The sequence below is a fragment of the Pelodiscus sinensis genome, chromosome 1 (genome assembly GCF_049634645.1).
Source record: "Pelodiscus sinensis isolate JC-2024 chromosome 1, ASM4963464v1, whole genome shotgun sequence".
Taxonomy (NCBI): Eukaryota; Metazoa; Chordata; order Testudines; family Trionychidae; genus Pelodiscus; species Pelodiscus sinensis.
This window is the reverse complement of record NC_134711.1, coordinates 270,090,170-270,113,104: the sequence shown is the minus strand read 5'-3', so window position 1 is coordinate 270,113,104 and position 22,935 is coordinate 270,090,170. Positions and strand designations below refer to the sequence as shown.

General features: G+C 38.2%; 1 protein-coding gene across 7 annotated transcripts in view; it reads right to left on the bottom strand.

Moving 5' to 3' along the window:
* DACH1 (dachshund family transcription factor 1) overlaps positions 1-22,935 on the bottom strand; it is a 492,594-nt gene that overhangs the window by 139,024 nt on the left and 330,635 nt on the right. For 4 of the 7 annotated variants that reach the window (XM_075918912.1, XM_075918907.1, XM_075918913.1 and 1 more), the window contains 2 exons: positions 7,666-7,801; positions 5,496-5,633 (listed from right to left, as the gene is read on the bottom strand). In XM_075918912.1, coding sequence (XP_075775027.1) covers positions 5,496-5,633; positions 7,666-7,801 — 274 coding nt within the window. The remainder of the gene's footprint in view (positions 1-5,495; positions 5,634-7,665; positions 7,802-22,935) is intronic. The other 3 variants (XM_075918908.1, XM_075918911.1, XM_075918909.1) reach the window with 2 other exon arrangements.

Below are 22,935 nucleotides of genomic sequence, written 5' to 3'. Positions count from 1 at the left end.
TGGGCTGGAGCGGGGCCTATTGAAGCGCGGGGCCCGAGGCAGCCACTGCTCGCCCTGCCCTATATCTGCCGCTGGTTTTAGCCAGCCATCTGCAGGAACCAGAAAGGGATTCACCTCTCCAATGTGTTCTGTGTGTGAACACTTGTGTGATGCACGTGTGGATGCTTTTTGGGGAGTGGATGTTAGGGTGAATAGCCTAGGTATATTTCTAGTCAAATTCTCAGAACATTTAGATTAGTTTCTGTGTTTCACTTTGTATAGTTGGCCTTTTAAAATATTTTACCTCTGACTAGCACTGGCTGGCTATCCAGGACTGGTCATGTCCTGAGCTACATAAAATATATTATATTTGCATCAAACAGGGGAAAAATATTGGGATTGTCAAAAAGCTATACTTCATGCAGGTACCATGGTATTTTAAAGGAGATTTGTGTAGATTATCTGAAAATCATTTGTAACATTCCATTAATACTAGATTTAAAATAAATTTATGAAAAGATTAGTTTAGCTTTTGTTGGGAAGGCAGTACATATTTTATTACAGAAACTGAAAACAGCCTACACGGTTTTCAAAATGAGAGTGTCCTTTCTATAACACCTCAAGTGACTTATTCACTTTAAAATGTAATAATGACATTCAGGCTTCACTTATGATTGATTTCAATCTATACATTATAAATGTATGCAGACAGAAAAGGTTCTAATCTGAAGCCCTAATAACTATAATATTTTAACACAATATGTGGAATCATTGATAATCAACTCATGTTCTTATGGACAATTTTATCACTTGCAGCAGCTCATAGTTTTATTTTCATCTCACTACTAAAGTTAACTGAATTTCTCTTGACACGATTATCTAACACACAACTCTACCACTTCATAATACTGATTTCTGTTGTGTAGTCCTATTTAAATATTTTTTTTAAAAAAATATGCATCATGACAGGATTCCTTACATGCAGGCTGCTGAATAGAAGACAACTTGTCTTAATGGTAACTACTGTCAAACACTTCAGTTAACCTCAGTTAACTTCAGTTACTAGGATCATTTGCAATTTGGCAGTATATTTTCAGTGTGGCTGGAAAATTTGTTACTCTGATGAGCAATCAGGGATAGTGAAACAGATTTTCTTAAAGATACAGAAACTAAGTTTTTGTTTTGTTTTTTGGGGGAAGGGGAAGTTAGAACAATTTATTCTTCTATTTTGTTTCAACAAATATTGACCTGGGGCCTGATCCATGGTCCACTGAAACTAATGGAAATTTTTCCATGGATGTTCATAGGCTATGGATTAGGCCAATGGAGTCCAAAACTACTCCCACTGTGTTAATGGCAAATTGACTTCTATGGGAGTTGAGATGACTCAGTCATTTACAAAATTAGGCCCTAAGACAGAATGGACTTCAAAAGCAGACATAATAGAATCTATTAAACCAATGAAATAAAGTAATTTAGAAGGAGAAAAATATTTTTGGAAGGCAATTAGGGTATGTCTATACTACATCCCTCTGTCACCAGAGGGATGTAAATTAGACATAACAAAATTGCTAATGAAGTGGGAATTTAAATATCCGCACTTCATTAGAATAAAAATGGCCACTGCTTTTTGCCGACATGGCAATTTGCCAGAAAAAAGTGGCAGTCTAGACGGGGATCAGTCGACAAGGAAAGCCTTTTCCGACTGATCCTGTAAACCTAGTTCCTTAGACTGAGTATAGGAATCGCCACATTGGGTCAAGACCAAAGATCCATGTAGTCCAGCATCCTGTCTTCCAACAGTGGCCATTGCCAGATACTTTTCAAAGAGAATGAACTGAACGGGACAATCTTCAATTTCCATCTACTGTCATCTAGTCCCAGCATCCGGTAGGCACACCCTGAGCATGGAATTGCATTCCTGACTATAATGGCTGGTAGCCATTGATGGACCCATCTTCCATGAATATATTTAATTCTTTTTTGGAAACCAGTAAGAGTTTTTGCCTCCACAACTTCTCCTGGTAATAAGTTCCATGCATTGTGATAAGAAATAATTCCTTTCTTTGTTCTGCTGCCTATTAAGATCAAGCAGAACATATACACTGGATCTATAATTATTATGCTATACTGTACTTGTAGAGAAAGTGGGTAGATTAACTCCTCATATTGCCCAAGACACATGATATTCTCTCTCCTTGAATAAGCCCGTCATTTGAATCAATTCCAATTGGCCCCTTCTGGCTTCTCTTGGATCATCTTAAAATATAGTGTCTTTATTACATTTCATTACCCTAACTTTTTCTCCTATTTAAATTTCCCATTGATTTTAATTAATTTCTCCCTAAGCTCAAGACCTTGGAGAGCTTTTTGGTTTAAAAAAATTGGGAGAAGAAGAAGGAAGAAAAGAGACAGAGGCTTCTTCATGAGGTGGGAGTTCCCAAGTTCTCACAGCTGTAATTAAAAGTCATTCTAGTGATGGATTGGCACAAATATGTCTCAGAAGAAAACAGAGTAATGCATAAATGCTTAATGACTCATATTGAACACTTACTTTTTTTTTAAAGTCAGGTAACAAGGACAAGCCAGATTCAGATGATGCCTGAGAATTTGCATGCTACATATATATAATTACCTTTTGACAGATTAGAGGTGGTAGTAGCATACTGCAGATCTGAATGTCAGGGCCATAGTGACACTAACAGATAATTACTATCTCCACAAATATCTGTGAATGGAATCACTTGTTTTAATACAGATAAGTTTCGTATAAAAGTTAGAGGGCTGGTATGAGAGATATGATAAATGTAGTCATGACAGAAAACAATTTTTAATTTAGTATGCCCTATCAATCTAGATAGCCCATGAATATTTACCATTAATTCAGTAGGCTGGAACAGAAAAGAGAGAGAGTGAAAGTGAGAGAAAGAAAAAGATAAAATAGAAGCTTTGACCTAAACAATGACTGTTAAAGAAAGGGAATCTTCAGCATTTCTAATACGAACAAATTTTATAGCAAGTTGAACTAGTGGCTGGATGGAGAAACATATTTGGAGAACCATTAGAAACAAATCATGTTCCTGTTGTTTTTACTTTTTCTAGCAGACAAACGGTACCAATTCCGAATATGTGCTGCTGTTTGCTAGGTGGACAACACAGCAAAAATATGTGACTTCAGTGGGCTGAAATGGAAACATTTACTGAAATTCAAAATAAGCCTATTTGATCACATTGTACTCCTCAGCAGGGATACTATGTGTAGGTGCTGAATGGGGCATATAAGTTGCTAACACAGGTTGTGTGTGTAATGAACCAAAATTAATGGTTTATATAAAAGAAATGTTGCCTCCATTATTTTTAGGGTAATCTTATTAAAGATGCCACGTCCAGAATAGAAGTGTCCAGATTTTAATTAATTTTCATATCTCAATGGTCAGACACAGGATAGAAAAGGTAACCTCTTATAACTATTAAAATATAGCACAGAATATTATATGCTAAAATCTTTACTATTGTAGCCATTCTTTCCAGCTGTATTAAAGTAACTGGCTTTTACATTTTGTACCTGTCCAAAAGAGCTAATTTCTTCTGATTCATCTGTCCAGAATATTTTTTAACTAAGGGTCTGCAGTTATCAGGAGATCAGCACTGTGGGGATCGATCTCCCATTGGTTGAATTAGCGGGACTAAGAATGACCAGCTAAAGCGACCACTGATCATACTCCCAATAACTCCAGTACTCCACTGGGTTGAGAACAGTAAGGGAAATTGACGGAAGAGTTTCTCCCATCAGCCTCCCACAGGGTGTGCCTAGACTACAGGGTTTTATCGAAAAAAGTAGCCTTTTTTAAAAAAAACTTCACCTGCATCTAGACTGCAGCTGCTTTCTTTCAAAAGTAAATCGAAAGAATGTGGCGGTTTTTACGATCGCGGTAAACCTCATTTTACAAGGAATAATGCCTTTTTTTCGAAAGTACTCTCGAAAAAAGGTACTATTGAATTCAAACTGTGCATTTTTGAAAGAGAGCATCTAGACTTTCAAAAAAGTGGCTCACTTTTTCGAAAAATCTGCTTGTAGTCTAGACACTGTTTCGAAAGAGGCTTTTCTTGAAAGATTCTTTCGAAAAAGCCTCTTTAGAAAGTGTATTCTAGACATAGCCACAGTGGGAATGGGGCAGTATTTCAAACTAAAATATGTCAACTTCAGCTACTCTATTCTTGTAACTGGAGTTGTGGACCTTAGTTCGACATAGACTCCTAGTGCAGGCCTGACCTATGGGAAACAGCTCCTATTTCCAACTCTTCTTCTATTGATACTATTTTTCCAGCTCTACAAAGCTTGTTTAATGTTATTGTACAGTTTAGGTAAAAATTCTGTATGAAACATGACTCTTTTAAATACTGAAGAATTTGGTTAATATTTCTAGTGTATATGGAACATAACAAGCCTATAGACATGACATGATGAAATGGTATTACAATTAATATAAACGCTAATAGACCATTAATCTAACTCATACATTTGAAGTCAGAGAGTCAATTAAATTGAAAACAAATTACTTAATATGCACCACTTTTATTTTATGCTATTGGATGTTGCTGCAGCAGAGTATTACTCTTGCCTTTTTCCTTGTGCAGGGCCCACTATCCCTGATGCTCAGCACCTTTACAAATTACCTCATCAAAGTCAGTTACATGGAGAATGATTTTTAGCAACTGACTTTTTCTGTTGGAAGATTATAGATACAACACTTATTTAAAATCATTGGTATCGTTTATTAAAATATTTGAAAAGTACAGAGCTCTTCTTCAGGTCTAGGAGACTAACTCAGCATGTGAATGCGAAATATAAGCACCTTGTAGAAGAAGAAGTCTGTGTGAGCTCTAAAGCTTTTCTCCCTAACAGAAGGTGGTCCAATAAAATATATTTCCTTAATCACCTTGTCTCCAGTGGGGCTGACAGCCACCTTGGATCCCAGGGCAAGGTGTGTGTTTGGGACTCTGGGTCCTCACAGGATCAGGGCCAAGGGAGGCCAATCCCTAATGTTGCACGAACTGCAGCTTTGCCTCCCCTCCAGCCTACAGAATGCCTATTATGGTGCTCCAGTAGTGATTCAAAGGGGTATAGGGCTCTGGACATTGTTGTTGCTACTGTGGCAGCGACAGTGTCCAGGAGCCCCAGGCCCCTAAGAATCACCAGGCCCTGGGGCAATTGTTTACTTTGCCCTGCTCCCCCACACCAGTGGACCAAAACAGCTAAAAAAATACTGTATATACAAGTGCAGTCTTTTATCTAGATCCTGAAGAAATAATTCAGACCTAATTTGATATGTTCTTTGTTCTTTGTAATATTTATTTTGTTTTCTCCTTACTAGACTATAAAGTAGTAGATGAGACAGAAAAGCCATTTAGGATCTCATTTATGTAACACAATATAATAATGATGCAGCTTCTGTGATCAGGGTCATGTATATATAAAAGACACCAAATCCATAAGAACATAAATTCCATGTTACCTTTCTCAATGTGTATTCTTTTTGTCTCATGTCCAACCTCATGACCAGCCAGATCACCCTCTTTAGGGCCAGGTAGAATGTTAGGCGATAAACCCATCAGCATCTGGTTCATGGACAGCCCATTCTGATGTACAGCTGCTAGTCATACATATAAACAGACATAAATCCAACACAACATTACTCATGTTTTTTTTTAAGATACTTTCTTAATTGTATAGTTCCTTTTTGGATTTGATCCCTATTTGACCCAAGGAAAGTATGGAAAATATGCAGAGCTCTCCTATTTCATGACCACAGAATTTAACAGAAAATCCAGGGCATTGTTGTAGCATGTTACACTACAATCTATGATGTTATTTTTAAAATCTGTCTCTATTACTCAGTAATATTGAAAATGTGATTCAAATCTAAATCAGCACAGTGGTACCTTCCTAAGTCTGCAAGCAGTCTGAAAAATCCAGGCAATGGAATTTATCTAAAATCCTAAAATGCATCTTTATGTTTAAAATCTCAAATATCTCCTATTAAGGGACCAAAACTTTCAGTTTCCCCAACTGACAACTTTAACAAAGCAGTGATGTGTTGTTAGTATAAAAGGCTTATTGGCTAATCTTGTGGACAACATTGACTCCCCCAACCTGCTAGCTCTGTATCAGAGGCAGCAAGGCGGGGAGTGGGAGCTGGTGCCCTGCCCATGAGGAACTGGCTTTAAGCAGGCTCTCCATAAGCAGTAGATTAGTTTGCTCTCTAACCCCCATGCTGCTGCCTCTGCTAGAGAAGCAGCAGCAGCATGGAGCATGAGTGGGGCAGGCTGGAGCCAATACATGCAGCGAGCAGGCTTTCAGGCAGATTCCCCATGTGTGCTGGCTCCATGGACCCACCTGCTCCCTTCCCACCACTGCCTCCTATAGAGGAAGCAAGGGTGGGCAGGCAGAAGCCAGTTCCTTCCAGCACCAGATTTGTGGTGCCGTCTGCCCTCCCCGCATAAGCTTCTGCCTCTATCAGCAGCATGGGGGCAGGGGAAGAGCCTCCCTTGTCCTCCCATCAGAGGCAGCAGCGCCGGGTCAGGGAGGGCAGGGGAGGCTGCTATAAAGCAGCCTCTGTCGATGGTGGCTCAAGTTTGCTGCAGACAAGAGGCTGATCCATGGCAGCAGCACCTGTCCACGGGCTTCTGAGCTCCCCACAGACAGAGGCTGCTCCGGCATCCCATGGAGTAACTTCTGTCCAGGGTGAGCTTGGTCCCCCTCATCCCCCCGCAAACAGGGGCTGCTACTGTGTATCAGCCTCTGTCCATGGGGAGCTTGGACCCACATGGACAAGAACTGCTGCCATCCCGTGTTGCTGCCTCTGTATTAGAGGCAGCAGCATGGAGCGGCAGGCAGATTGTCTGTGTGGGGAGCTGGTTTTTAAACGGTCTCCTCTGGAAGACCAGCTCCCATCTGCCACCCTGTGCTGCTGCCTCTGATACAGTTACACGATATCTAACATCTCTACAACAAATCCTCACCATAGAACTATCATAAAAATAACATTATTTTAAAATTTCACAGTGCAATTTGACTCTGTTTCTTGTGAGTTCTGAAGTGATAATATTTCTTATGTCACATTCCCTACCATAATGTTTTTATATTTATGATATAAATACACTATGCAGATTTTAAAAATATATATTTCACCTAATTTTTTAAAAAGCCCCAATTCCATCACATAAAATGTCACTTTTGAAGCCAGGTTTAATTTTAAAGTCCAACTAGAGTAACAGGATTAAATAAAACTGTAAAATAGAAAAATGTATCGCAATCTGTATATGTTCATTTCTGAAACTAGTCTAGCAAATGGCTTTCCTGGTGCAATTCTGTTCCATAGTTTATATCTTTATGCTTAATATGACATAATGCTTATGCTTTATATCTTAATATGCTTTATGCTTAATATGCTTAATAATGCTTTATGCTTAATATGACATAATTATATCAGTACCTATTAATGAAGATTCATACATTGTGATATTATGAACTGTGGAACTTAATGTTGAGCGATAGCTATTGCATCTGAACTTCAGAACATGATCCATCTGAGATCTACTTAGAATAAAGGTGTTTTTATTCAAATAATTACAAGTGAATCTAGTCAAATCTAAAATGGTGACAAGGAGAAGAACGTGACTTACGGATTCTGTCTGAAGAGCTCTCAGTCCGTGCAGGTGAACTAGACACACTGCTGCTTCGATGAGATGATGGATGGCTGCCAGGTCTTCGACCTTCTTCAAGGGAAGGAGCAGGAGAAGGGCTGTCTGGAACACGTTCCTACACCCCCCCAAAAATGAGACAACAAAATAAATACAACAGCCTTCCTGACTATTGAACATTATTTTTATAGCTCCTTGTTATATGGGAAATCTCTAATCCTATTCTGATAAGTTACTCTTGTTGAGTCCTTGGGTTTAACACTTCAAGATACATGATTCTCAGAGGAAGTTTCTAGAGCACCAGAGCATGAGTTTTATAATGCAGCAAAAGATTTAACCATTCCAGAAGGTTTTTTAACTGATTCCTTCTACTATATTTAATAGGCAATTTGTTTTTTCATTGAATTCTGTTTGCAAAAATTAATTTAGGTTGTTTTGAGTGGTTGCAGTTACCAGTATCCTGAGAAAATGGATGCTATTATACTTTTATAAATAAATAAGGGCAAGACTCTGACATCGTTATCCATGTGTGTAAAACCTTACTTTTCAAATGGTCACAAACATCTCAATGGGACTATGGGTTGAACAAAATGTGCCCAAAACTGGGGCATAAATAAAGAAACATCCGTTTATTTATGTTTGCCCAGCAGGAAATTTTTGATATACAAACAAGTTGCAGCAAAAATGCTTTGTGTTCATGAGTACTCAATTTTTTTAATTGCATCCTTTCTAAAATAGGCAGGGCCTCTGTTGATGAAAAACCTGTACTAGAAGTGAATATCTAATATTTATGTAGCATTGTGCACAAAGAATGAGCAAAGGAAGCAGGTTCTGGGGCTTGCCTTGTGCTGCATGTGCCAGAGTTCCCAGAAGTAGAGGAACTATGGCTCCCTTCCAGCCAGATCCTACATGCCAGGGCAGTCAGAGGGTCCATGTGGTGCCTCCACCACATCTGGAAAGACTGTGCTATGTGGGAGTATTAAGAGTTTTGAGCCAGGCCTGGAGGCACTGAGGTATAAGGAATTGTAAAGAGAATGGAGGTAACCATTAGAGTTATTACTGAAGGCCTTATGCCCTTCAAAGGAAGGATCCTCAATCATATTCTGAACTTCCTTGGGCAGACTGAGGCTTGCAGCCAAGAAGTTCAGTGCATGATGACATCAGTTGCCATTGAACATGAGGCTGTGTATGCTTGCTGAGGGAAACTTGCAGAATATATTTTAAATCACCTGGCCTTTGACAATGAGGGCTAGAAACTGGTCTCTTTAGTTAGGGGATAATGGTAAAAAAAATGTGATTTTTTTCCACCGTTTGTGAAATCATACTTTGCCATACAATAACAAATAGATTGTATGGCCTACACGACACTTGAACTCTTTGTCTAAGAGAGTTGATTTGGAGCAAGCTTATAGATTCCTTTCATTGAGAGTATCCACTACACGAAGTCAGCAGGTAAAGGGAAGTTGGGAAGAAAAATTATTCCAAACCCTTGGGCAGTACATAATATTTCTGTTGGCCTTCTTGCAAGTCAGTGGGATGTTTGAGGTGTCTTCTATTCAGTGCAGACTGGGGAAGGTAATGCCTTATTCATGGGAAAGACAAACTTGTACAGAAAGGAGTGTTGGGCCATCTGGATCTCCAACAGGGATCTTAGATGAGGCCTTTCCCTTTTTATCAATTTTTAAATGGTCTTGAAATCATCTGCATAAGATGGTGAGGGTAGAGATAACTTCTTCATTGGAGGAAGAAGAGGACTTGTCAGATGGTGGTGTCTTCTCCTAAGACACTAGCTCTTGTCCTCCAAGGAGTCCTCCTGATAGGGAGGGTCAGATGTACTATTTGCTGTTGGTCTGTTCAGTGCCTTTTACGGGAAGGCACCTTCTAACACTGGTCAGTATAATGATTCCATAGGTTCCAGAAAGCCCGTTCTGGTTGAGTATAAGGGAAAGGAGTGAGATACAGTAGCAATGAAGGGAGCGGTGGAGTGATGCCTCTGAAGGTAATGCTTTAGCACTGGCAAAAAGATCCCTTTTAGTTCTTTTTAAAGAGAAAACATCCAGAACTTACAGCAACCAAGTCCTCATGAAAGATTAAACTGATTAGTAATGGAGAGCCTAGCAATATGATAGGAATCTCAAATGGTACCAGAGATGCCATGGGGGCACAGACCTTGCTTTTGTTGTGACTATGACCCAAAGGAGATGGTACCAGAGCATGCATTTACGGCTTCTTAGAAGAGTCGTCATATAAACTGGGACATGAGGTTTCCTTGCTCCCTAGCCTCATTGGTGACTTTCCCCTTATTTTGGGATCTCTCTACAGGGAATGGCTTTCTTTCACTTCTAAAGCTGCACATTGGTCTCTGCTTACTGAGTCCAAAGTTAGTGAAATGGTGGAAGCCAGTGTACAGAAGCTGAGAGGTGTTGGACCATCCCAGAATGCTGGAACAAGGACACTTCAATCAGTCTTTTCTCAGTGTCCTAGATCTGCTCTTAAGCTCAGAGAATATCTGGTACTTTGGTGGGACAGACATCAGCTAGAATGCCCATTGCTTAGGGAGAAAGGCTTGTGGCACGTATGACAGGATTTGAGAACTGGAGTCTTTGGCATAACGTGAAGAAGGAAGCCACAGACAAAGAAAGGTTGAAAGACAAAGAAGGCTCTGGTTGAAGAAAAAGACTCAGAGAAAGAGGGTAAATGTACAAGCCAGTGCTTAAAATAAATTAGAAACACAATTAAATAAAATGCTAAGAAAAAAATACAGAATAACGTAGTAGCTTTAAAGCTAACAATCGACACCACAACACTATCTCAAACTGAAGATAGTTGAGAAGGAACTAGATTGGTGGTAAGCCTGTACCTCCCTGTGTACCTTTGCACGTGAGTGTGAGAATATATAAGGCATAAGTATGACCTTCAGATATTAGTAACTAAAATATCTGACCATTTTGTTAGTTAAAAATAAATAAATAGCCCCCTGAGAATTTGGCCCACAAACAGAATTAATATATCGTGTAAATAGCTCTTTAAGACTAATTTAACAAGTCTAGATTTTCAAAAAAAACTTCAGGACCCAACATCTCCTACCTGGGCACCTAAGGCCCCACTCTTATAAAGACAGGCTATGTCTTCACTATGGATCCAAGAGCAACACAGTTGTACTGCTGAAGCTGCACCACTGAAAGGTCTCCCATATAGCTGTTCTGTGATGTCAGAAGAAACTCTGCTTCTGGCACAATTACACCACCCTCAATGAATGGCAGTAGCTATAGCAGCAGTGGATGCTTTCTCAACGACATAGCACTGTCCATATTCATACATTAGCTGGTGAACTCTATGTTGATCAGGTTTTTTTTTCACACTCCTGATCAATACAAGTTTTGCAGAGACAAATCCTTACGTTTATGTTTATCTTTACACACAAAAAATAATTCATATCAATAAATTTAATAGAACAGTAGGACAGGATCCTGAACTTGCTCACACTTAAATGAACAGAAAATTTGCCACGGTCTTAAACAGGACTTGGGTCAGGCTGACAGTGTTTAAAGTTAACTACGTGTTAATCTTTTCAGAATGAGGGCCTAAAAAAAGAGTGAAATCCTGGCCCCATTGATTTCACTCATGTTAGGATTTCACCATAGATTTTCAAAGGAGCTCAGCTCCTAATTAGGCACTTAGCTAAGTGGTTAGATTTACAAAAAGTGCTCAGAACTCTCTCTTTTCTGCTTGACTTACTGACTCCCATAAGAACTTAAATAAAAGTATATACTGTAAGAGCCTAAAAAATTAATATGCATACATATTTTAGGCAAAAAAGTTACAGGAAAGTGCATTCATAGAAGATTATCATTCACTGAAGATGCTTATTCTATTTCTAAATATCTATTTAAGTTATTCTTAGAAGTACTCTCCGTATTTAGCTTTTCTCAGAAATCATCAACTGAGCAGGTAACTTCATTGTGTTTCACTGAAAGTCAGGATTTCTTAAATAATCCCGATCAGAAATTTGAGAAACAACAGAAAATTTATTTTTCTTATTACTTTTCAACCAGCTTTATTTCTGACATAATGCAATTCGTAGTAGTGGAACACATGAAAACTTGCTACTGTTCATGTGTACAAGCCTCTTGCAGAAGAAACACAGTGTTCATCCTTAAACCCCAACCAAAATTTGCAACAGCTCTGATTGTCATTACATAGCACACAGTATTTGAATGAACATCTATCTATAGTAAGTTTGAAATTTACTGTCAGCATTTGCTATGCATGTTATCATGACTGCACAGGGACTCAATGGGCCTATTAAAGGAGAGGGCAAGGACCTTTTAAAACAATGTATCAAGACATTTAAGTGGATTCTACTTTAATAGTCTCAATTTTTTAAGTTAAAAACATTGATGAAGAAAGTTTACTACATCTTAGCTCTAAGCATATTATGAGTTTGATTGTGTTTATATGCCCATGAAACAAGTAGTCAAGTGGAGAATTAAAATACAGATGTTTTCAGAACACAGATGATATATTTCTTTAGATTTAGGAGGATTTAAATACAGGCAGTCCCCGGGTTACATACAAGATAGGGACGGTAGGTTTGTTCTTAAGTTGAACTTGTATGTAAGTCGGAACTGGTACATATTGTAGGGGAAACTCTAGCCAAACATTTCTCCAGAGCTCAGTTTTATTCTCCCACACCTCACTTCCCTTAGTCCTTTATTCTCAAGCTGAGGTGTCTGCTGAGAAAAGCCGCTCCGCGTCTCCCTGGTCTGCTGGGGGCAGGGGGGCGCGCTAGCTTCACGTCTCCCTGGTCTGCTGGGGGGAAGCAGCTAGTGCGGGGTTGCCTCACTCCGTTTGTAAGTAGGGATCCGATGTAAGTCGGATCCATGTAACCCGGGGACTGCCTGTATTCACAGTGTATAGTATAAAGTGAAAACGAGCATATTTAATAATTTAATTTAATGTATAATTTCATTGTTTGGCATACAATGTATTGATCTTTGAAGGGTTTCATTAAAATGAAATCCAGTGAGCATAAAAGATTTGAATACAAAGTTTCAGAGTAAATTAATTTATTTAAACTGCTTAATTTGCTTGCCCTATTTATTTATGTGAGCTACTACAGCATATATCATAAAATGAAGACAGCAGAAGAAATGCATAGGACTACACAATATAATTATTACAGAAACAAAACAGATGATGAGTTTTATTCATATGTAATAAGACATATCAAGAGAAAGTCTGTGAGGGAACTATGTAAACTGGGTTCATCAGTTCATTTGAGGAATACCCTTTAACTTCAACAGACAAGGCACTAAACTATCTATAGCCAAGTATAATTAATGTAATACCTCAGCTCACTACTTTACACTCTTGCTTCATAATCCACTGATCAATAATATGCAATCTCTTGTAATTTTCGGTCTTTTTAAAGCTAGCTGCAATAATAAATGGAAATGCTAGTAGTAATACATTTAAATACTCTTTTGCTCTAAAAAGGGCATAGTAATAAACAAATGGTACTGAAATATCAATATAGGGATGTTATTCTATCTTTTTATCAGGTGTTTGTGAATAAAAGATGGATTTAGGTAAAATTACATTTCAAATGCACTTTATTTTAGAAACTTTTTAAAAAATGAAATGTGTCCAACCATTTTAAGTTAATAAATCAGATGAGACTATAGCAAAAGACACTATCATAGCTGCATTTTGACTGATGTGAAATGCCACAATTGGACCAACCGGTCTATATTAAAGAAAGAAGTATAAGAACTTTCTGAATTTTAATCCTGGTTCTGACAATTACTCTTTCCAGAGCTTTGTGAATGTCCCTAGACTGTGTTCTCACATTCTTTTTTTCTAAAATTCATTCCCATACCTATTATCCTCTGAATATAGAGCATTCCAAACTTGGGTCTTTGGCCTGCTCAGGTAAGCTGCTCGTGGGCTTGTGATGCTTTGTTCATTCAAGTGTGCATAGCTATGAAGACATGCAGCTCCCCTTGGCTGGAAATGGCAAACCACAGTCAATGGGAGCTACGAGTCTCTCTGGCTATGGAAACTTGAATAAACAAAATGTTGCGGGCCTGCCAGTGGATTATCTGTATGGTCATGCAACCTAAGTTTGAAAACCAGTATATAGACCATGCTGCAGGTTGTGGCTACCATACTGTCTGTACTAGTGTTCCAATCACTGGTTCTATTAGGAAAATTTTCCAGTGGCAAAATCTTTGTGTGTCCAATGCATACCAGAAGCTTTTCTAAAATCCAAATGTATTAGGGAAGATTCCCTTTGCACTTTACTACCTCTTAGCCATTTAGTTCCAAATCAGAAACCCATAGCTAAAGATTCCAAAGCCAGTGCTCACTTCTCACTTGGAACTTCCAGAACAGGGAGAGAGTCAGGGGCCCAGAAGAACTATGTCACGGGCACATAAAAATTGTATGTCGCTACAGTGCTGTGAATTGTAGCAATCTCCTTTTGCTACATGGTCCTTTGGAAATTATTGCTAGCTGGCACATATTAGAGAAACTTCCACGCATAGGACCATGTGGTTATAACATCTCCTTATTGGCCACAGAAATTTCCCTTCTGAGATCTGCTGGCCCATTATATGTACTACTTTCACTTTAAGCATTCATTTTCTGGTTATACCCAAATTTGTTTAGCAAGAGCCACTCATCCAATGGCATCGGTCACCATTGAATGGTACTGGATTACATAAAGACAGAGAAATCTGTAATAAAGTAGGAGTCAGCTCTTTAGTTTTATAATTAAGTCATAAGCCTCTACAGAGCATGCAGACAGGTTTCTCATCTACTTTGGTTATTTAGGATTTGCTTCCTCCACTTATAAAACTAAGTATAGATCATGGGTCTGCTATCTAGATTTTAAATTATTTGTTTTCTTTGGATATTTACTGCATTATTTTATTGATAATGGATATTAGATATCAAGGTTGGTAATTAACAGAATTACACTTATTTCCATCTTTGATGATTGCTGCACAATCGATTTTTATCCTGTTATCTGTCACCTTTCCATTTCTTCCTTGTGGCTACTCAGAAATGTTTGTCATATGTTCTTTTTCTCCAATCATTTCTGGAAATCAAGAGACAGGCTTTACAAACAGGCTTCACAAACAGGCTTCACGGAGAAGAAAACAAGAGGCAAAGATGTGTCTACTTTTGGGCGTGTCTACACTAGGAAGTTATTTTGAAATAACTAAACTTGAAATAATAACTTCTGAAATAACTATTTTTAAATACGATTATTCATCAAGGAAAGCAGGAGTACAGATTTCAAAATAACCAATCCATTATTTCGAAATAACGGGCTTGGTAGCGTGGATGCTCTGCTTATTATTTCAAAATAAGGGTGGTTATTTCAAAATAAGTCCCTAGTGTAGACTGGGAAATAGGTATCACAAAAGTCCCACCCTGACCTCTTCTTTTACTACCTTACAGAATTCTAGAAAGCACTGAGCTATTCAAGGATGCAATAATGTTCCTGAGCCTTTTGCATAATTTGTCTTACTAGCACTCCTAAAATCACATGTACTAAGGACCAACTCTTCAAAATAGTCCAGCTTTCATTTAAGCACTGAAATAAGAAGTTGGATTTTCAAGAGTTAGCTATAAGTGGCACTTCTCAATGGGAGCTGGTGAATGCTGAAACCTTTTGAAATCTTGTCCTTTTTTGATTCTAAATGAGAACATAGCTCTTAAATACTTGGTGTCAGTTGTCGATCCTGAGCATTTGAAAATCTGGCACCCGCTTGTTTGAAAATGTTGCACCATAATCTTCCCATTTGTCTTTTACCGCAGAGGAGATGAAATATCCTTTCCCACACCTTTATCACCCAGATATTAGATGTTTCAGATTCACAATATCTAGTGTCTTTAAAATTGATCAATTGGTCATCAGACCTCATTCAGATTGTACCAATCACAATACATCTTTCATTCTTTTCTTATCCTGACCTTCCTTCGTTATGTAGGGACATGCATTTTCATGAAAAATCTTTCCATCGCTTTAATTAATTAATGAAAAAGTTTTCTTGATGCCCTCTGCTCTCCTCAATGTGGCCTCTGATAAATGGGGAAAAGACTCTCAAAGTACAGTTTCCTTTCAGGGTTTTCCTGTAACCCTCCATGCCAGAGAATGAAGAACACATCTCATTCCACATTGTCTTGTGATTTTGTCACATTTTCAAAGACACAAAAAGGCACGGTCTCTTGTTTCACATGACTTACAAAGTTGTGGTGTCCACCCCTTGAATCATTACCCACTCTATCTTTGTCATAGAGCAGTCCAAAAAAACCTTGCAAGACTTTTCCATCCCATCACCTGCTCTCAAGCTGGATGAAGGGAGTTCCATGTGGAGAGCAACTCTGCTCTACATCATATTTGCCTTCTTCCTTCTATTCAGTTCATGCAAAAAAAAAAAGGGGGGGGGTTTCATCAGCACTCTTCTCCCTTCTGGCACATAGTTCTTTTGATCCAGCATCTCTATGTCATCCTGTCTAAGAAAGTACCCTCCTCTAGAAAGTTCCTCTAGAACAATGACATAAAACAATTGTACTGAAGGTTAGTTGTGCTAGGCCTCAACCCCTTTATTTGTCCTCGTCTTCAATCCAAGTAAGGGCATCTTAAGCAATTTGCATAAGTTTGGGCTCTGCTCCTCCTCAGAAGGTAGACAAGGGAGATGTTCAATGCTGGGCATGTAATCAAACTTCTTCCAGGTTCTTACACTTGAGGTTTTTACCCAACAACTTTGCCATTCAGTATTGGCATTCCCTGGAAGCAAAAAGCCATGCTCTTTTTGAAAAAAATATTAATCTACCCAGTTCCTTTCCTCCCCCACAAATCAGGGACAAAAGGGGATTTCTTCCATGTATTCCTTAGTGCACTTCTGAAAGTTTAAAGAGATTTTATCTCCTGTTCTGCAGTCTCACTTAAACCTGAGCAGTTGTTAGTCAAAATTTTAGATGTAAATTCCTAAATTCATTCTCAAGTCTTCTCTGATCAAGCCCCTTCTACCCAGAAGTTTTGCCATGTGACTTCTTTTCTAATTCTGGTCTGGTTGATGATTCAACTCCTGGACTCTTTTGTGCAGTTTGTGTAGTCCTCATCCTGTGGGCTCATTCCCACCTTTCTCCTGTTTGCAGAATCCTGCTTCTTCGGCGGTACTCTTTTTCTGTCTTCAGTCAGTTGATACTATGCTCTTTCCCCTGAGCCAAGGGCACCAGAACTTTTGTATAAGTGGTGAGGGGGCAGGGGCAAGGCCAAAGTGCCCCCTCTCTCCTATGGCTGGCTACTCAAGACATGAGCTTGAGAACAGTCGATTAGAGTGGGTTCCTTAGAAAAAATTGTTGATTGTACTACCTGAAGTTACAAAACAAACAAAACAACCATTCTCTATTTCCTGCTCTCAGATTGGAGTGTCTGATGTTGAAGAAAGGGATGGACATACGAATTAGCCTTCTTAAGTGAATTCTCAATTTTCAATTTGGAAGTTTTCTACTATCTGTAGACTAGTCTGAAAGAGGACATTGATTTTCTTTCCCATGCAAGTAGAGGATTTTGATCTCTCTTCCAATGACAAAATCACTGTTACTCCTTGATCACCTGATATTTATTTTGCAAGTGGTTACTGATCTTTTCAGGACTCATGGGGAAAATATCCCTGACATGGCTGTCTCCTCAATCCTGATGTGACAATGTGGGAATTTTCAGTAATATTCTCATAAATCCTATGTGTGTCTCAGTTTGCCTCAATACTTTGTATTGTACACAAATTTTAAGCGGCTACACGTGGCACAGAGTAGGTAGTTCGGACTAAGGGGAATTTTAAAATGGTGGCGCCCGGGAACATGCAAATGAAGCCCAAGATATTTAAATCCCGGGCTTCATTTGCAACTCCGCTTGCCCTCATTACCCTACCTAGCTAGAACTAACGAGCTAGTGTAGACATACCCTAAGATGGTACAGGACCACTTGTATTTTAATTTTTTTTTCTTGTGCTCTTGTTATATCATGCTTCTTACGATTGAGATGAAACAATACTTAGATTTGCAAGGACGGTTTAGCTAACTGTATTTGCACACTGGCCACAGTTCCCCCAGGGTGATTTTTAGGACTCAAACACTGTTGGAGCTACTAAGGGATCACAGCTGATGAAAAGATTGCTCTACAGGCCTCAGAAAGAGAGAAGGTGAATTGCAGGATTCCACTCTGAGAAAGGTGAAGATGCAAGCCCTGTCTCCTGATGGAGGTACACTTGGAGAGAGTAAAATGCAGAAAAGGGGACATTTAGCACTGAACTATAATATAACAATTCCTGAAAATGCCACAGAGTCTCAAGGGACAAAGTCCAGATTTGTGTGGGCTCTCATAAGAATTCCTGGCTATTATACTGGACTTGCTTCTCCTGTTAACGTATCCATTTGGTTTCTTTAAAAAACTGTTTTGAATTGGAAAGGGACATTCAGATTCAACATTTCCTAACTTTTGACTGCTTGATGTTGCCAACATTAATAAATCTATTTTAACCAAGCTTTTTCCTGTTTGTTTGTTTGTTTGTTAGGCTGGACACAATTATATTTTACACACACCGGAGAATAGATATTGAAATTATTTTTAGTTTTTCTTTATGATATTACCAGTACTAGCAGCATGCCACATTTAATATCTCATCTATCAGTGAAAATGTAAAAGAAAACATTTACAATACATTCAGCTTATGTTCATGTGATAAAGAGGACCACTGGTGGTTCATCATTCTGTGTCAGTATCTCTTGTCAGCCTCCTCCACACCTTACACACTATTGTGATAGACACCCAAAAGTTGACATGTAATTTATCACTGGAATACTAATATATCAATGGTCATTAATATTCTTGTGTGATTCATTGTATACACAAAGAGTTATAAATATGTGTTAGAAAAATGTTCTTAACATGTTTTTGGTAAGCAATAAATAAACATGTCTGTCTTTAGAAAAGGAAAGTGTATTTGTTTCTCTGACCAGCCTGGTTCTAAGGCACAAATGATGAAGGTATATTTACATAAACAAAGCCATCAAACCAGCAAGTGGGGGAAGATAGAGTCTTCACTGTAAAGACAGGGAGTCTGAACCCCAAAAGATTAGCAATTGAATCAACTGATTGCATACAATATCACTATATTATAATAGTATATTGAGTAAGGTAAGGATGCAGCATATTGCTAATTAATATTGTTGTGAAATGATGAATAATGGATACTCAATGATACTATGTTTTAAAGTCTGTGACCAAATACAGGGATAAACATTCTTTTCTCTTCCAGACAGAATGGAAGGCAGCTATCTAGCCCATCTCCAATTTAAATTAACCAGTGTGGAATCAAAAAAAATGGAAGCCCCATTAACATACAAATCAGCAGGGGAATGGAAATTGCACACTAGGAAGCCTACCTTCCTGCTAAAGCAGGGTCAATGAACTATGGGAAAACAGAATGGTCTAGATCCCAGCAGGCGAGAGAAGCTTTCTCTTGGCTTACTTTTGAAAGAATATGTTTCAAAGATTTACTGTAACTAGAGTATAAAAAGAAAGGTAAGAGAACCACATGATTATCCATCACTTTGGGGATAAAAAGACCATGCTCCTGATATCACAAAACACTGGATCCTTCAGCCAACGAGGTCGAAGTCTTTGGGAACTGTATATAGGTGAGAACCCTATTCAGGCAAAAAGTATAACTCACTAAAATTAAGTTTTAGTGTTAGAAGCATACTTTGTTTACTTGTAACTCTTTCTATCTTTTTCCCCTTATACTTGGTATTACTCAATCATATGTCCTTTTGTTATACAAACTTGTTATACAAACTTGTATGACCTTCACTATAAATGAACTCAATGTTGTGACAGAAATAAGTGTCAGATTCAATTAAATGATTTAGCTACAGTGTATTGTCTTTTTAAAGGAGCAAGAAACTTAATGGTTCTGTGAATATACCAGGAGATGGCTGGACACTACAAAACAAAGTCTCTGGGGAAGTTTAGCTGCAAGGTAAGGTTTGGACTGAGAAGGCATGTCTACATGAAATTACTCCCCTTATTTTGAAATAGCAAGGTGAGCATTCACACTACCAAGCCTGTTATTTGGAAATAATGAGTTGTAATTTCAAAATAATAAATCCTGCTTGTGAAGAGAAATAAGCTTATTTTGAAGTAGTTATTTCAGGAGTTATTATTTCAAAATATCTTATTTCAAAATAACCTGAGAATAGACATAGCCTGAAAGTCCTGAAGTGTTTTCTGGCTAGGCAGACAAGCTGTGCTTCAGGGAGTTGTCACACATCTTAGCAGTAGCAAAATTCTTACTTGCTGATGCTGCGAGGGATAACACAGTAACTCAAACTCACAGCTCTGGGAATCTTAGAAGACTATATACAATATCCTTTTGGATTACTTCATAGATTCCAGTCAGTTCAGACAGTTTTGTATTATTGCTCTCCTAGATGTTCAGCAATTTTTGGCATCAAAACTCGGCATACTGTTGCAGAATCATACTCTGCAGTCTTTTCTTTATTTTAAGCAACGGATCACATAGGTTATTCCTTAGCTGAGAATTTTATCTATATATTTTTCTGATGAAACACATTAATCTTGCAAATGACTGAGAGACTATTCAGCAGCTGTTCAGAATGTCATGACTATGTGATCTCATACAGAGAAGCCATAGTACAATGGAAGTCTGCATATACTATACAGTTGGTGTAAAAAATGACTGTATATGAGAAATTTAAATATATACTGTTGTAGCATTTCAACTCTCGGGGTATGTCTAAACTGCATCCCTCTGTCAGCAGAGGGATGCATATTAGGCTGGTCAACATTGCAAATGAAGCAGGGGTTTAAATATCCCGTGCCTAATTTGCATAAAAATGGTCAGCGCATTTTGCCGACTCAGCACTTTGTTGGCAAAAAGCATCAGTCTAGAGGAGGTTTACAGGATCTCCCCAAAAAGGCTTTCTTTCTCGACAGATCCTCCTCTAGAATGCCGCTTTTTTGCCAAAGTGCTGAGTTGGCAAAATGCGGTGGCCATTTTTATGCAAATTAGGCACAGGATATTTTAACCCCTGCCTCATTTGCAATGTCGACCTCCCTAATCTACATCCCTCTGCCGACAGCGGGATGCAGTCTAGACATACCCTGCGTGACTGCAGCACTTTTCCTTCCCTTTCTTCTGCTGCTATAGACTTGTCAACAACACATGATGTAAACATTGCAGAAAAAATAAATTCCAAAGAGTGTGAAAATAAAATGTATAAAATAAAAAAAAATAGTATCACAATTGTTAAGCCCCCAGATGAATGAGAAAATAGACCCAGCAGTCTTAAATAAAAATGAAATGTTGATGTTTCTGAGGAATGGATACTATAAAAGAAACTCTTTACTTCGCCTCAGCCATCTTGGCTGAGTTCTACTATTAGCTGAGCGGGTGACACAATCATATAAACCAAGACAAGCCTCAGGAGAGGACACATAAAGCTGTACCATATCTGGGGAGTGGGAGAATAACAGAACTATTGTCAGGAGTTTTTAATATGATAGGAAAACTGCTGTACTACAGGTCACTTTTTCAACCTGCAGTGCAATTGTTTTCTAGTGTAACTCTTTGCTCTAAACCATATTGCAGATATGTATATGAATACATACTAAAATGATACAGTGCAGTTTTTGGCACTGGTCTGCTGCTGTTTACCTAATGTTACAACACAGAATTATCTTAAAGTCAATGATAATAGGAGACATACATTTCGCAATATTCTTCATATTTTCATGCATCTTTCTCTTTGGGGAAAAATTATAGCCATCTGATATGCTGAAACTGCTAACATGCTGAGTCGTTTGAAGCCATGGGCAGGTGATAAAAGCCACCTGATGTCTAAAGCATCCCCAGGTCACAGCTGTCATACTCAGTGTGATTCATTGCTGTCACAATCTGCTGTCCCTGCTTGGTGCTGAATTTCTTTTATTCATCCAACTCATATATCTAAATATTACATTACAAAGATGACATCTAATGTTCATCTCGTGTTTGAAAGGGCACAACACAAACTTCTGGAATTTATTCAAAAGACCTGTGTTTACATTGGCCATCACAAACTCTAAGATTCGCTTGTTCATTTCTCAACACTTCCCTTACAATTTTCTCTCTTTTTGATCTCCTTAGCACTTTAACATGGTTTAAATATTTGGTTATCACATGATCTCAGTTTTATTCCAACGTCTTATCAATTGGAAACGTAATATTGCCCACTAATGGAATGGCATTTGAAGCTTACAAGTTTACAGATAACAACACTGACTCTGGACTTGGAGAATTGGAAGAAAAGGTCAGCAAGTCATCTAGGTTGGCAGTGTTTATAAAATCAAGTCTGCTCTCCAACAAACTGGGATGTCTTATCATTTCAGGGCCCACTGTCTACTAGGATCATTCTGATCTCAGTTACAGCAGTGTGAGTCCAGAACAATTCTATTGAAGTTCATTGAATTGTATGTAGAAGAGTAGAAATTTGTGCCACTCTTTTCAGTATTCAAAGACAGTATTAATCAGAAAAAGGTAAAAATGTATTTTGTCTAATTCCAAATACCCTCTGACATTTACATTAGAAAACCCAATTAAAAACAAACGAACAACTACTAGGGTTATAATCCTCTTAAGGCCATCTGTAGTCAAAGGAAAAGAGACAGAATCAAACACAAGTTTGGGTGAAAAAAATGGAGCAGGAAGAGAGAGAAAATAAAACCAGAAAGCCTTAAAATGTAAAGAACAAAAGAAAATATATATATAATAATAAAAATAGTTTTCTGACAATGAATAATAGTTTGTGATGTTCGTTTATCCCTCTAGCATCAATATGAAGAAAAAAGCAGTTTTGAGTTTTCTTACCCCACTGCATCACATGCCTTTGAAAGTTTTCATATGTATCTATTTGCACAATAGAACTAAGGTATTATTTCTCTTTGTAGCATGCTACTGGATAATTACCTTTTCAGGGTGCTAATAATATTTGGAGATACTTTTTTAAAATAAATCAGTTCTTTGACCCTGCTATATAACTGTGCATAGGAGGGGAACCTTTTAAAAGCACACACATTGACAGTTTTTAAGGGAGTATTTCTCAATTTCAGCATCAAAGAGTACTGATGAACACTGCAACTCCATGCACCAGGCCACAACTCCTTTCACTGAA